This window comes from Siniperca chuatsi, linkage group LG6, assembly GCF_020085105.1.
Source record: "Siniperca chuatsi isolate FFG_IHB_CAS linkage group LG6, ASM2008510v1, whole genome shotgun sequence".
Taxonomy (NCBI): Eukaryota; Metazoa; Chordata; class Actinopteri; order Centrarchiformes; family Sinipercidae; genus Siniperca; species Siniperca chuatsi.
Genome location: NC_058047.1, coordinates 31,607,638 through 31,622,742, shown reverse-complemented (window position 1 = coordinate 31,622,742; position 15,105 = coordinate 31,607,638). Strand labels below are relative to the sequence as shown.

The 15,105-nt window shown below is 40.3% G+C and overlaps 1 protein-coding gene across 18 annotated transcripts in view; it reads left to right on the top strand.

Annotated features, from left to right (window-relative positions):
• Window positions 1–15,105, top strand: part of ptprfa (protein tyrosine phosphatase receptor type Fa) — a 437,857-nt gene that overhangs the window by 112,649 nt on the left and 310,103 nt on the right. For all 18 annotated transcript variants that reach the window (XM_044200720.1, XM_044200710.1, XM_044200712.1 and 15 more), the window contains exon 2: window positions 12,266–12,440. In XM_044200720.1, coding sequence (XP_044056655.1) covers window positions 12,347–12,440 — 94 coding nt within the window. In that variant the 5' untranslated portion in view covers window positions 12,266–12,346. The remainder of the gene's footprint in view (window positions 1–12,265; window positions 12,441–15,105) is intronic.

Sequence of the window (15,105 nt, the reverse complement as noted above, 5' to 3'; positions counted from 1 at the left end):
CGTCTGCCCTGTAAATCATCCTCAATAAGAAGCTGTACCAGCTCTCCTGGTGGCTTGTGAAACTACTTGTTGTACAGCGTGATCAGCTCATTCCTTACCTTCATCAAACAATGGATATGTCTTGATCAACTGAGCCAACCCACTGCTGGCAAATGCAGTGGGCTTGCAGAAATATGCAAATGATGTGTGATCCAGTACCAGAAAAAAGCTCAGGTGCTCCATATCTGCAGATCTTTGGGTTATGTGTCGGGGCATAGGTTTTCCAACTGCCTGGAACGTCTCATCTGTTCTTGTGGCTTTGAGAGCGCTGAGAGTGATCTCGATCCTGGCATTATTTGATGTCCACCGTCTTACTTTGAACCTACTACTAGAACCTTGAAGAGTAAGGCTGAAAATAGACTGAAAGACCCCGAGCAGGAAGGTAAAGTCAAAATCCTCAATTGTTTTTTTTTATATCATATTAACCATTATTATGTTATGTGCAATTAGTACATTATCAGATTTTATTACATTTTCTTTTACATTTTAGTGTCATTTTGTTACAAGCCGTTAGTACATTATTAGTTTTTATTACATTACCAACTATTTATTACTGCTGTGGTGGGAAGTATCAGCGGTGGTGATGAGTCTGAGTACAGGGCTGTGGTGGGTAACTTTGTCTCATGGTGTGAGCAGAACCATCTGCAGCTCAATGTGACAAAGTCTGAGGAGCTGGTTGTGGATCTACGAAGGGCCAAGGCACCAGTGACCCCGGTTTCCAGCCAGGTGGTCAGTGTGGACGTTATAGAGGATTACAAGTACCTGGGAGTACACATGGACAATAAACTGGACTGGGCCAAGAACACTCAAGCTCTGTACAGGAAGGGCCAGAGCCGCCTCTATTTCCTGAGGAGGCTGAGGTCCTTCAACATCTGCCGGCTGAAGATGTTTTCTGAGTCTGTGGTGGCCAGTGCTATCCTGTATGCTGTTGCATCCTGGGGCAGCAGGTTGAGGGCAGCGGACGCTAACAGGCTCAACAAACTGATCCGTAAGGCCAGTGACATTGTGGGGGTGGAGCTGGACTCTCTGGTGGTGGTGTCAGAGAGGAGGATGCTGGCCAAACTACATGCCATCTTGGACAGTGTCTCCCACCCGCTACATGACGTGCAGGTCAAACAAAGGAGTACCTTCAGCGGAAGACTCATCCCCCCAAAATGCACCACAGAGTGCCACAGGAAGTCATTCCTGCCTGTGGCCATCAAACTCCTCCCTCTAAGTGTCAGTCTATATGACCTTAAGTCGATAAACTAGATATTGGATCATTAACATCAGTGTAATACTTGAAATAATTGTGCAATATTCTCTGTTTAATACTCCAGTGATATATACTTTGTTTTCAGTTTAATTTGTTGATACTTATTCATACTTCTATTACTGCTGTGCAATATCCACCGTCTCATAATAATCTTAAAAAGCTACACTTAACTTGACAGTTCATGCACGACTACTTATTACTTATATTATTACATTGTATTATTATACCATATATACTTATCATCAACTGGTAACCCACTTTGTACTTTACACTTATTTAAATTTTATACCCACTTGGTACTTAATTTATCTGACCTGTATTATAGTGTATTATATGTTTTGCTTTGTACTTCTCTTCCTGTGTGCACTGACGTGACATTGAGCAGCTGTAACAAAAGAGTTTCCCCTCGGGGATCAATAAAGTATTTCTGATTCTGAACCATTTTTTGTAGTGTTTTAAGAAAGCTCAGGACCCAAAAGCAGGACTCAGATGAGGACTCAAAGTTCAAACAGTTTGTTTCACACACAGATAACAGAGTGGCTTGAGTGTAGACTGAGATCTCACAGTGGTGTTGTCTGGTTTGGCAGGCAGTCTTGAGTTGACACGGAGTCTAGGCGGGCAGGTAGGCGAGCAGGTCGGCAAGCTGCAAACATTCACTGGTTAAATAAGAGGTTTATATCATTGTAAACTGAATATCTTTGGGTTATGTACTGTTTGTTGGACATTACATTTACACTTTTATCATGTTGAATCATGTAAGTACATCAACTTCATCAAATATGCTGAACTGCTTCAGGTGCTCCATTTACAAACTATAAGAGATAAAGGACATGTTTTTTTTGTTTTTGTTTTTTTATGGGCCAAGGTTCAGTCTGAACAGATGAGTTTTCAGTCTGCGACCAAAGATGTGTAGAGTTTCTGATGTCCTGATGTCAATGGGGAACTTCTTTCACCATTGTGAAGCCAGGACTGCAGACAGTAGTGATTTTGTTGAGCGGTAGCTGCCCCCCCCATAAATCGTTCACTAGTACAGCTTTATATGACAGAGATATGATGTTTAAGAGTCCACATTTAATTCTTCTCTTTTCTTGTGCTATAACAGCGTTTTTGTTTAGGTTTTTATGTATAACTCCTCTTCTGTTAAGTTTTGGTTTTATTAATTTAAGCGGTCGGGCGGCACACACCGTCACTAAGGAGTTTTGGGTGGGTAACTGCTCTGGAAGTGCAGAGAAGCGTGTAGGACTGCAACTCTGCCTCCTGGTCTCAACTCTGGGTTGTCATAGTTTTGGTCCAATAATAAACTCGGCCAGATTTCCAGATATGAGAGCTGCTCCATCCAAAGCGGGATGAATGCTGTCACTCCTAATCAGACCAGGTCTTCCCCACAAAGTCCGCCAAACTGAGCCTATAAGGACTAAAAATAAGCAAATGGTTTCTTTTTAATTTTTTATGACCATGCTCAAAATCTTTGCTGATGTACTCCTATTCTTACTCCTATTCTTTGTTGTTTTACAAGGTTGAGCTATTAAAGCTGTTTGGCCACTTGGGGGCAGCAGAAACAAGTTGTGAACACCACAATGACATGGCATCACCTTTAACTTGATATGGCAAACTTAGCTCTGTGTTTTTTTCTCCACCAACTCCTGACAGAAACATTTGGCTATTTAGCTGCTAAATGCTCCACTATGTTCACCAACTTGTCTCTACCTGTGGCTTTCTACAGTTTGGTGCTGAGCAGGTGCCCGCTGTGGCCAAAAACAACACTTTGAGAATGGTGAGAATGAACCAAAACATTAAGGTTGTGGGCGAACAGCTGAACAATGAGCTCAATCTCATTATAAAGCTCAGTAAAGCCGAGGGGAGCTGCAGATTCAGCTTATAAATCTCTGTAGAGGTCACATTGTTTTAATTTGATACATTGTTAAACATATCACTTATAACTGCAAGATAAAGTTTCTGCTGCAACCCCATGTGTACAACAAATATATATATATATATATATATATATATATAGTTTCCCTGGAAGATGCAAGTGTTGCATAACCTTTAATTATGTATCCTGCAATTGCTTGTTGTCCTGAGAGGTGCTTTAGTCTTTCAAATTGAATGTCTTTATGATCTGATTACAGATGAACTTGAATAACCTGGCCACTATTTTTGCTAATGACCATTCCTTCATTTTCTTCATGTTTCCAACAATCCAACAATTTTTTTTAACTTTCCGAATCAGACAATCAGACAATTGCACCTACTTTACACAGTGATTGGCTAGGTGAGCAAAGGTGTGAATGTAGGAGTGGTTTGAACTTCTCTTTCATTCTTCACACAACTACTTCTGTCATTTTCATATATACATTTTTAAAGGGGAAATTGACGTCACAAAGCCAAAAAGAAAATATGTTATTGTGTTAGTGACAAATAAGGTAAACACAATTCTTCACAATAGAGAATTATACTATCCACATAGTGTACCAAACAACATTTACAGTGATATGGAGCCAGGACAGTGACTTTGGCATCGAAAATGAAATTTGGCATTGAAAACAAAACTGGAACTCAGTATGGGATTTGTAGTATTAGCGGTGAAAAGTTTGACACCTATGCTTTAGATCAACAAAGTGTTGATAATAGCATGATTATATTGTTGAATTTATTAAATAAAAATTATGGAAATGTAGATTAGGCTGAGATGGCATGCACAAACAGTTTCTTTCCCCTAGCTTGTATTTGGGACCGGCCTTTATTTGTTCATGGCAACCACACCCTTGGCCATTGTTATTATTAACTACTTAATTGAGAAAATACTGTATAAAATGTGAGAATTGATTGCTGAAATATGAGTTTCAGCCGCTCCAAGCAGAAGTACCATAACTCCTTGAATAGACGCACATCAAAATCCAAAAGGCAGGTGGCTTGACCACAGTAATCCTCTGACATGACCGCAGTCATCCTCTGATATGACCGCACACAGCAATGGCTTTCACGAGTTCACCTGGAACTCCCAAACCGCAATTAAGTCTGTTTCTCTCTGCCAGTTAGCTAGCTGTCACTATTAGCTAACGTTAGTGCTTGTTCCAACGGACCTCTGCCAGACCAGCATAACGTCAGTTCTATGTGTGTCAACGGCAGAGAGAAACAGACTTGCTGTGTGAGAGTTCTCAGAGAACTAGTAGAAGCCATTGGCAGCTGGTTCAGGAAGAGTGGCATTGTCTCCTTAATATGCAGATTATATGTAAATCACGCTCTCCTTGCCCCCTCCCCTCAGACCCCTTCTCTCCACGCCAAAACGGTGACAGAAAGTTGCAACCGAAAACCAGTGACACTGAAAAAAAAAACTGACAGCGTATTAAAACAACTGTCACTGAAAAAAGAGTGACATGAAGACAAAATCAGATCATCATTGAAAAGCACATCAGAATGCAAATATATCAAAATAAAGTGAAATAATTTTTTATGTCTGTGTTTTATTTTCCAGTGAAACTTTTTTCAGTCTCAATACTTGTTTCAGTGCCAGTACAACTTTTTCAAGTTCAAATGTTTCGATGCCAGTGTTTCCTTTTTCAGTTCCAATTTTGTTTTCAATGCCAAATTTTATTTTTGATGCCAAATGTTAAAGTCACTGCCCTGGCTCAATACAATAATAGCTCCATAAGTGTGTCTAATGTCTCTAAAGGGAAGGTGACATGTGTCCCAGTTAGCATATGGCAGTAGCATACTATAGCTGCCAAAGCTGTAGTTAGCACAATGGAAGACGGCGTCCGCAGCTTCTGCTGGATGTGTCCACTGCACACGCTGCCAAGAGAGTGATTGAATACATAAGTGATAGTCGGTGTGCTTCCCATCCTCTTACTCTGAAGCTAGAGGTGTTCCCCTCCCCAGCTCCTCATTGCAGCTCTGTCTCTAGGGATGGTGGGAGATAAGTGAGGGAGAGTGGCTCTCAGAGTGTGCTTCCTCCCAGGGGAGTCACATCATCCCAACCTCAACAAGTGTCTGCTGGGTCTGAGAGAAGATACTCGCAGCTGAATCTGCCAATGCTGCAGATTCACTGTGATGAAGCTGGGAGGAAACAGGGAACCTAAAGGTGATTTCAAACAGCGAGTGGTTACTGCCACCTACCACTCTGCAGCAGCAGTCTGTTGAAGTGAGAGAGCGGCTCCCGCTCTCGTGGACACGCACAGCTATCTGCTGTTGCCGCCTCAGTTGGTGATTGTGGTTTTGATGTTGAGATTTTCCAATTTGCTATGTGCTTGTCATGTTACTATGACAACTGCAGGAACCACACCAAATGACCTTAATTAAAAGAGACCTCATTATTGTACAGACATTAATTTAATTTTTGAAATAGACTTGGAGCAATCACCTTCAAAGTAATATCACATTATTTAAACCTGCATACATTTTTTTCCGCTTGGGGACTTAGTCTCTTAAAAAACTTTAGCTGCTAAATGTTCACCAGCTAGTCTCTAACTTTGTCAGTTGTTTGGTGCTGGGCAGGTAGTGCACAGCGAGTTTATCAGAGCTTTTTCACTGAAAACAGCTGCCTGCCACTGCTGCAAATCAGGTTGGTGTGGGCCCTGAGACTGAACCAAAGGGTGGATGTGCCGTTAAACCAAGCTAAAAAGCTGCAGGTATACTCAGATGAGCTGTACACAAGGAGCAGATCATTGATTTTATGAAAAAGGAGACAAAGACACACACCCCTGTCTACATCAGTGGAGCTGAGGTGGAGCAGGTGAACAGTTTTAGGTTCCTGGGAATCAGCATCCCAGAGAACCTGTCATGACATTGTGGGTGTAGTTCAGTAGAAAGAAAATAGTTCCTACATGAAACTGCTCAAAACAAGGTCTGTGGATTATCTTAAGTAACCAGGTCATGATTTCTGGAAAGAGACATTGCTGTTGAGTTCTTCAAATGTATTCTTTTGGTGCTTTGAGCACCACAAGCCGAGTGCCATATAGTCCCGTTACATTCGAGAGAAGGCAGACATCTCTACGGCTGATATCTTCAACACTCTGCAACTCACACCAAAACACATTACATACGCAACTTAAAATAAGCAAGCATAACTTAAAAGATTTTTTGTTTCACGGTGACACGAACCCCGGTCTTGCAGGTCAAAGTCCTGTGTGGACTTTGATGCTCTTTATACTTTCTCACCTGACTTCCTCCTTTGATCCTGTCATAACTACTGAAGCCACTAGAGGTGGCTGCCTAATGATACATGTAACTGCCTTGTGGCTCCCGATTACATGGGTTATATACGAATTATAGTGTATTACTTTTCGTAGGTATAACAACGAATAGTGAATGACAGCCTCAAAGGTGTGTCGGATCATAACTGAATTTCATCAGGAAGAATGTTTTAATTTTGAAAACAGGAATGGGTGCATGGAATCTAAGAGATGCAGACAATGTGCTGCTTTTAAAGTATTATCCAGTCAACAAGACAATCATGATGTGAAGTAAACAGTGTATAGTATATAGAGTGTTTTGGTGTGAGTTGCTGAGTTTTGGAGATATTGGCCGTAGAGATGTCTGCATTTTTTGAATATAATGGGACTATATGGCACTAGGCTTGTGGTGCTCAAAGCCCCAAAAAAATACATTTGAAAAACTCAACAGCAATGTCTCTTTCCAGAAATCATGACCCGGTTACTCAAGATAATGCACAGATTTATTGTGAGCAGTTTCATGTAGGAACTATTGTATTGTAACTATACCACAAGCCGAGTGCCATATAGTATTTTTGATTTTGAGGTGAACTGTCCCTTTAAACTCATCATATCGAATTACCTTAATTTTGGTAAGAGGAAGGAGCAGATTTACACTCACTTCCAGCTTTCAGAATAAAATCAGCGTTCACATTAAATAACAGAATCTAACTCACCTCGGGGGCACCACTGTTTTACAAATAGAAAATCTTGATAGTCCGTTAAAATTATATTGTACATCTATAATAATTAATCAATTAATAAATTAATAATCAATTTAGTCTTGATCTGAAGTTGCTTCTTTTCTAATGTACTGTGGACCGGAATATTTCAGACAAGCAAACCGCATAGGCTGATCAAGTTCTTTTATAAATGAAAAGTTTATTAACTACGCTTCTAACTACACACATACAACTATAACTGCTAGACATACACACACAACTAATAACTACTAGACACACAAATGAACAGATAAATGCAACCATGAATGAATGATACGAACACAGCGACGAACCATTAATGAATGAAATGAGGACCATTTGAGACCAGACGATACAGTGAAGGATTATTTTGGCCAGTGGCATTAACTTGTGTAAACACAGGAAACCGTTGTTTCACCTGAGTCTTGGCTGAGCAGGGCAGGCGGTGCAGAAGCAGTTCCAGTCCTCTGGGGCACTCGCTGGGCTATTGGTCCCGATAAGCATCTGTAGCTGATGGGTTCTCGGTCCTGGATGAAGCTCCCCGGATCTCTATAATGCTCTCTATACCTCCTTCTCTGCACCACGTGAATGGTGCGTAAACCAGGGTTTCTTCTTTCCTAACCTTTGTTGTGTTGGACCTCAGAAATGGACCAGGCTCTTTTAGCAGGCTTCTGTGTGTCTTCGGTTTCTCTGCGGGTCAGCTGAAGTCAGATCAGGGGATATTGGAAATCGGGGTTTTCCTTTTACCAAGCTAGTGAGGGCAGTAAACTAATAAACTGGCTTAGCTTCACTCTCAACTGGCACTCAACATTCCTTTGTGAGTCTTGCAACATAGTGTGACTTGTATCCCTACAGGATATCAGATTAGTTTGGCTCCAAACAGACCTGCTGTAAATCGTGAAGTTGTCATTAAACTTTCCATTAGTGCCCTTGAGTCCGGCAAAGGTCATGGGACAGAGGAAGTTCCTGGGGAAAGCTTATCAGTTCTCTGGACAGGCTCATTTATTTAATTAAATTTAATTCTTTTTATCAAGGATACAAAATGTTCATCCGAATAGGCATTGATCACACTACACACAACATTTGAGCCATTATAGTTACCAGTGTTGTAGTGAAGACTATCTAAACCAAGACTAAGTCATGACCAAGACCAGAGTGTATCGAGACCGAGATAAGACCAAGACTTGAGGGGTTGAGACCAAGTCTCACACTGCATGACACACTTAAGAGAAAATGGTAATGTTAATTTTCTTACCAAACACTGAAATAACAATCATCATTAAGGTGATTAAACTTCCACGGAAAGGGGGTAGATGTGTATTTGTCTTTTAAGTATCTAACACCTAGTGTGGGAAAATTTGAGTGATTGAGAGAGGAGCTCAACACTTAAAACACACAAGCACTAGGGTTTGACTAGGTAAAAAGTTATATATTTGATCTGCAACTGTGTATTCAAACTCAGAATTAGCACTCTTAAACTAATGTGCTGTGTGCTTATGGCCAGGCAAAGCAGCCTATTGAATATGTATATTTTTCATAGAAGTGGAGGCACATTAATGTTACTCGGTCGCCACTCTCTGCTGTCACATCTCTAGCTCTCTCACCCAAGTGAGGGAGAAGTACTGCGGTGTGTAATGTATATGTCGGAGATGACATTAGCTAATGTTGATGTAACGTAACTTTATATACATTAGCTACATTGCTTTATGTGGCCTGTCTTGTCATTGTTTATCACAAGCAAAAACGTAACTTTGGAAAAACACTTTGTCACCACATGCCCTGTCCCCTTAATCTCTCGCAAAATTAACACTGCCTTAGCTACATCCCTCAATATATGTTAACTAAATTATGTAGCTTGCGCACCTAGCTAGGTGGCAAATAGCTGGTAAGCAACTGAAACTAGCACCCTGAAACATATAGTATATACATATACATAATATGTATAGCTAATATTAGCTAAATCTCTTTGGGTGAGCTAACATTAGCTAGTTAACAATAGCTTTGCTAGCGTCACTTACACTTAGCTTATCTTTCTTAATGCTTTATAAAAGTTTGACATGGTCCCAGCTGTCTCAGTAAGTGTTGCATTGCAGAATGTACATACTGCTGTGTTTTCTTTTGTTTTACAGATGAACTCTTTGTGGTTTAGGTAGCCAAATTTGCCTGACATTTCGTCCCAGACAGTCAGAGCGTCTTCTCCTGTCTACCACATTCACTTTCTTGGAGTGAGTGTGAAGGGGGGCGGGGAGGCGACAGCCATAACAGTTACAAATATTTCAAATTAGAAATCAGTCAAGTTAATGGTTGCATTTGAAGCAGGATGTTTTACATCAAATCACAGAAATTATGTTAACCCAAAAATTGGACAATGCACAGGCAATTTAGTGATATCCCTGCAGTTGTGGTCTCGAAATAAAATTTGTCTGACACCGAGACAAGACTGAGTAAAAATGTGGTCGATTCCGAGACGGGGCCGAGACCTTCAAAAAGTGCTCTCGAGACCAAGACCGATCTCAAGTACTACAACACTAGTAGTTACCTATGCAGAAGACTGTGTCAAATTTTGTATTTCATTTAACTTTGAACATTTTAAAAAGATAAACCAAAAAACTAAACAAAAAATTCTATTTTTTTTACTTTTTTCGGTTTGAGATAAGTTCTATTACAGATATGCTAAAACACTGCAGTGCTGCAATGTAAAAAGTAACCAAGCCTGACTGAATGGAACTTCATGAATCCCCCAGATTGGTGAGTTGAAAAGTTTGAGGTGCTGTAGAATGGATGTGTTGTGATTTGCGAGATGGAAGAACTCACATGAAAGTGTTGCAGCCGTCTCTAAAGTGCTGTTGGCAAATAGTAGTAATGGTATGAAATGCTGTTGATCCAGGAAGACTGTGGAAATCCTGCACTTAGTCTCCTCCCTGCCTTCCTGTCACAGCACACCTAATGACACGTCAAGGATGTTGGAAATTGTGTGTGTGTTTTCTTTTCTTTGAAATCTATTCCACAAAATAAAGTTTTTAGTTGTCAAGGAGATTTAACATACAGTATACTGAAAGGCAGATAAACTGGATGAATGTGTCTGGTTCGAGCTGTCGACTGTGTGCATCTGCATGAATGGCGACGTTGTTGGGATTCATGTTGCTCTGGATTTCACTTGAGAAAGGAGGAAAATCAGGGGAAAGCACAGCCTGACCACTGCTCTCTCTGTAATTTGCTTGTGTGCTGAGGCAGAAGGGAGTGGTTTGTATCGCTCTGATCCCTGGATTCACAGCGTTCTGTCTCAGCACATATTCGGCCTTGATGTGTAATCAGCGAAGTTCTGAAGACTAGGCTGTACTTGTGTTCTAGGTGCATGCATTTACATGGTATCAGTGGAAACATGTTAGGGATAATCCACAACAAGCTGCAGGGTTGCCTGTAAAGTGCATTATTTTGAATACATTTTCTTATACCAAGTACTGTTATGTCATATTTTGAGTAAATTCTGTTGGGGTGTCCCCATGGCCTGGTAGTATAAGAAACTTACCATTTAAGCACAATGTCCCTGGTTTGATTTTGGCTGGGGATGTTTGTTGCATGTCATTCCCCATGTTTCCTGTCTACCTCTTCTCTAAAATGTCAGGTCAAGGCAAAATGACCAACAATTAATACATTTAAATAAAAATTTAAATGATGTGGGTTGACCATATATCGTATGCTTCGTGGTTCAATCCCCTGTTCCATTTGTCAAATTTATTGGCCAATCGGGGGCAGCAGAACAAGCTGTAAACACAACATTGACTAACGTGTTAGCAAACAGTCTGTTCACACCTCTAGCAGATACAGAGCAACATTAGCATCCATCTGAAGTTGTGTTTCTGGCCACCAGACAAGTATAATATTCTTTGTGGTTTGGTCTCCACCAACGCCTCAGCTAGTCTCTAACTTTGTCTGTCTGCTGTGTGTTGTCTGAAATGAGGGTGATGAGAGCAGTGAGACTGAACCAAACAGTTACGTTGTGGGCCATGAAACCAAAACACTGAGCTTAAAGAGGCTAAAACACTGAGACAGCTGAGAGAAACTTAAATATAAATAATTCTCCGTGTGTTTGTCACCATGAGCGACCCCTTTCACAATACACATATTCATTTGAATCATTGTTAATATAAAAATATTAATTATTGAGGTCTCGAAGTCTTTGAACGATATATTAACTTATTGCCCAGCCCCACTTTAAAAGCAAAAGCTGATATGCTTTCCAGCTTCACCAGAGCCGTGCAGTAATAATGCACACCCTCCAACTAATCAGAATCACATGTTCTCCATAGAAATTGTATAAATGTAACCATCCCATTTCTGAAATATTAGTACCCCTGTTGCTGATGAGTAAAAATGTGACAACATGCTCTACATATCCCAACTAGTGCAGTTGACTAGCATAAAATAATTCACTTTGTATAAAAGCACCAACTTTGTAATGTTTCAGTTTGTTGTAGTTTGCCGTGCTGTTGAATTGTATTACGTTGTACAGAGCAGTGTTTCTAATATTTGGACTACCCTTATTGATATAAATGGGGTGGACAAAATATTAGAAACACTTATAATTCAACAGCACTATAACTGTAGCTGCGAAAATGACCATACACCTCACTGAAACAGTTTCACAAAAAATGAACATTATAAACTTCATGAATGTAGAATTTATCACATGACTGTTGTATTAGACTGCAATATTACTTACTAAACTGGCAACTGTTTCTGTTTTCACACCACAGATCAGATGGGTGTGGGGTGGCTGCTCTGCAGGTGCACTGCACTTTACTGGGCAGAGGTCTTGAATAATATGTTTCTCATAATTATAGGTAAAGTGTATTGAAGAAAAAAACATCAGTAATAATGTTGAGTATTTATAACAATACCCAAGTCAAACCCGTCAACCCTACCAGATGTTTAGAACAGCAAGTGGGAAAGCTTTAATGAACTACACTGAAATGCAGATTCATAGGCGTCATATGACCACACACGCTAAGCTATACAGATCCTTTATCTTTAACATCATTTCCCTTGTCTCTTTGCAGGTGTCACTCTATGATTGTGTGAGGTCGTAGCCAATCAGCAGCAGTGTCAGGACCAGAGGAGCGTGTACCAGCAGTCAGACCATGGACCTTAGACTCAGACGGCTGTCGCCTCTCACCAGGGGAGCTCTTCATCTCCTGCTGCTGGCCGGACTGGTGCTGCCTTCTCACGCAGAGAGTGAGTACTAATATTATCCACACAGCTCAGAGCTCTGCCCATATGTTAACAGTTTTACAGACAGGTAAGCTCCATTAGCTGCTATGGAGTCTGCAGAGACAGCTGTTAAATAGCACTGTGTTATGTGACTGAAATACAGCACTGCTGTTAAACATTTTACTTTCGGTTTTCAGATTAAATACTGTTTTCTGATTGCATGAGCATCACTGAGAACATTTATAATCCTTACCTTCTTCTGCATTGATGATTCAAAGATGTGTTTTGAAGATTTATAAACACAAAGTACACATTTTTATATGAAAGGTATAGCATTCCTGTGCTTCTCATTGGCTGGATTGTTCAACAGACTCACACTTTGTGTTAATCTGAGTAGCTCCACAGGAGTCTCATTCACAGACAAAAGCAAATTCATTGTCACCCAATCTTCCCATTGTGCTGTTATACAATGCACAAGACCTTCCCCAGTCACACTGCTGGTGTAAGCACAGGGTGTGCTGATGAGTGTTACATATTGGAGTAAATACTCACATTTAATGGTGGAGGGTTTTTTGCCTTACATTTTTTCAACTAGGATGTTTTAAAAGCATGCTCTAGCAGCATTAACACTCTAGACACTGTTCCTATTGTACTGTATCGTACAAATGATCTGTAAATTCAGATTTTCAAATTGTATCAGCTATTTTAAGCACAACAAGCACCAAATAGAGCATCAAAGTGAAACCAGAACTTCTGGGTTGTGTTCCAGAAGTAAGAAAAAATCACTCAAATCACTAAAAATGTGGCGCTACAACATAACCTTACTCAGGGGTATGTCATGCAGGTCACTGCATTGTCTAGACAGGGATAGTACATTTTTGTAAAACAATATAATGTCAATGTTTCCTTCATATTTCTCTTTTTAGCAGTCTATAAAAAACCCCATTCCTCACAAGACTGTCATGGGTTAACTGTCACCAGCTTGACTCTGACTGAGGCCAGTCGAATGGTCAGCTACAGTACAACAATGGACAGAGACGGCGGAAGGGCGTAGACGTTTTTTAAAGAGTAACTTAACACCAGGCTGTTTCACTGCCCTCTCTGGTTAAACGTTTCAGGTGTGTTTCACCTCTGACCACCTCCAGCATCACTAAGGTTAACAAAGTTGAAATGTATTCTTTAACAAATGTATGTGGGGTTTGTAAAAAAGGATTAAAAAATATATATATTAAAAAAAAAAAACTATAAGCGACCTGTGCGACCACACCATTTTCACACCCCTGCAACAGCTCTGATTACAGCTAAAAAGTTAGAAGGATGACTTTAGAGGAGAGCGTTGATAGATAGCCAGTGCTGCAGCAGATACTCATACAGTATATCAGAAAATGTGGATAGTAAACCCCAGGAACATGCTTCGCTTTGTTATAAAAAAACAATGAAAGAAACCTTCAATTACAGTAGTTACACAAGCTAATGGAGCAGAGGCGATCCCAGAGGTGATGTCAGGATGTTGGCTCTCTTTTAGCTAAAACACAAATGACTTATTTGTCATTATAAGTTAAAAGGTTGTGGCTGCTAGATTCTAGATCTCTCTAGCCACTGTGCCTTCAGTTACTCTAGTTACTCTCAGTATTTGCTCTACCCTGCATCCAGCGATGTGAATAGGAGAAACACTAAAAAGGTCAGCTACATGCAGCTCCAGTGATGAGCACTGACTCAGAAAGCAGGGTCCTGGCTGGGTTTGGAGACTAAAAAATGATCTGCATGCATTGACCAGACCCTGGGTAATGCAATGATGGGTCTTTGGTTCTCTCATGAGAATCCAATTAAACCGAGTCAGCTATGCCTTAATGAGCACAACATCAAATTTGGGGAGGGTAAAGGGTGTAGAGGTGAAAGGCTGAGTAGGAACATTAAGGAAATGGATTTCATATTAGTTTAGTCAGAAAGGGAAATAAGTTTGACATAATATACAGCTGACAGGAGTTAGCCAATCAAGTGTTTTCAAAATTCAAACGTGATACCACAACCAGTGACGCCTGCCCGTTAAAGCAATGTTATAGAGTTCTTTCAGATGACGTAGCATTCCATACAGCAACAACATCAGATCTATAGAAAGCTACTATCTGTGCTGTTGTTATCACTGGTAGCCCTGACAGCTTTTATGCGTATGCAGATTAAGTCAGTTTAGGAGAGCATGGTGCATCAATGTAAGTCCTCAGGCATCAGCACAGTTTACCAGACACCCAGTGTTTGACTTAACATGTGAGTTGTCAGATGATTTGTCCAGTCAAAATGTACATATTTTATCATCCCATAAGAAAGTCATTTATAAATGAAACCAAGTTGTGCTAGAGAAATTCAAAAGTATTCTTCCTCTTAGGAGCCTGAATGTGTTCATCAGATCAGGCATCCTGCCTATTAGATCCGTCAAAAAACAAGCCAACCTCAAAGAACGAGCACCAACAAAGGTTTTGCATGATTATAATATATATACCTAAAAATCATATAAGAAAGGCATGATCTTGCCACATAATCATCAAATTTAAATATATATATATATATATATACTTGTTTAGTATAGCAGTGGTGGCTGTCTGTACATCCATGGTTACAGTGCAAACAGAAACTGCTAGCAGCTAAAGCTGCATGACTTTCCATGGTGCAGATTCACCAAAATGTAAAGAAC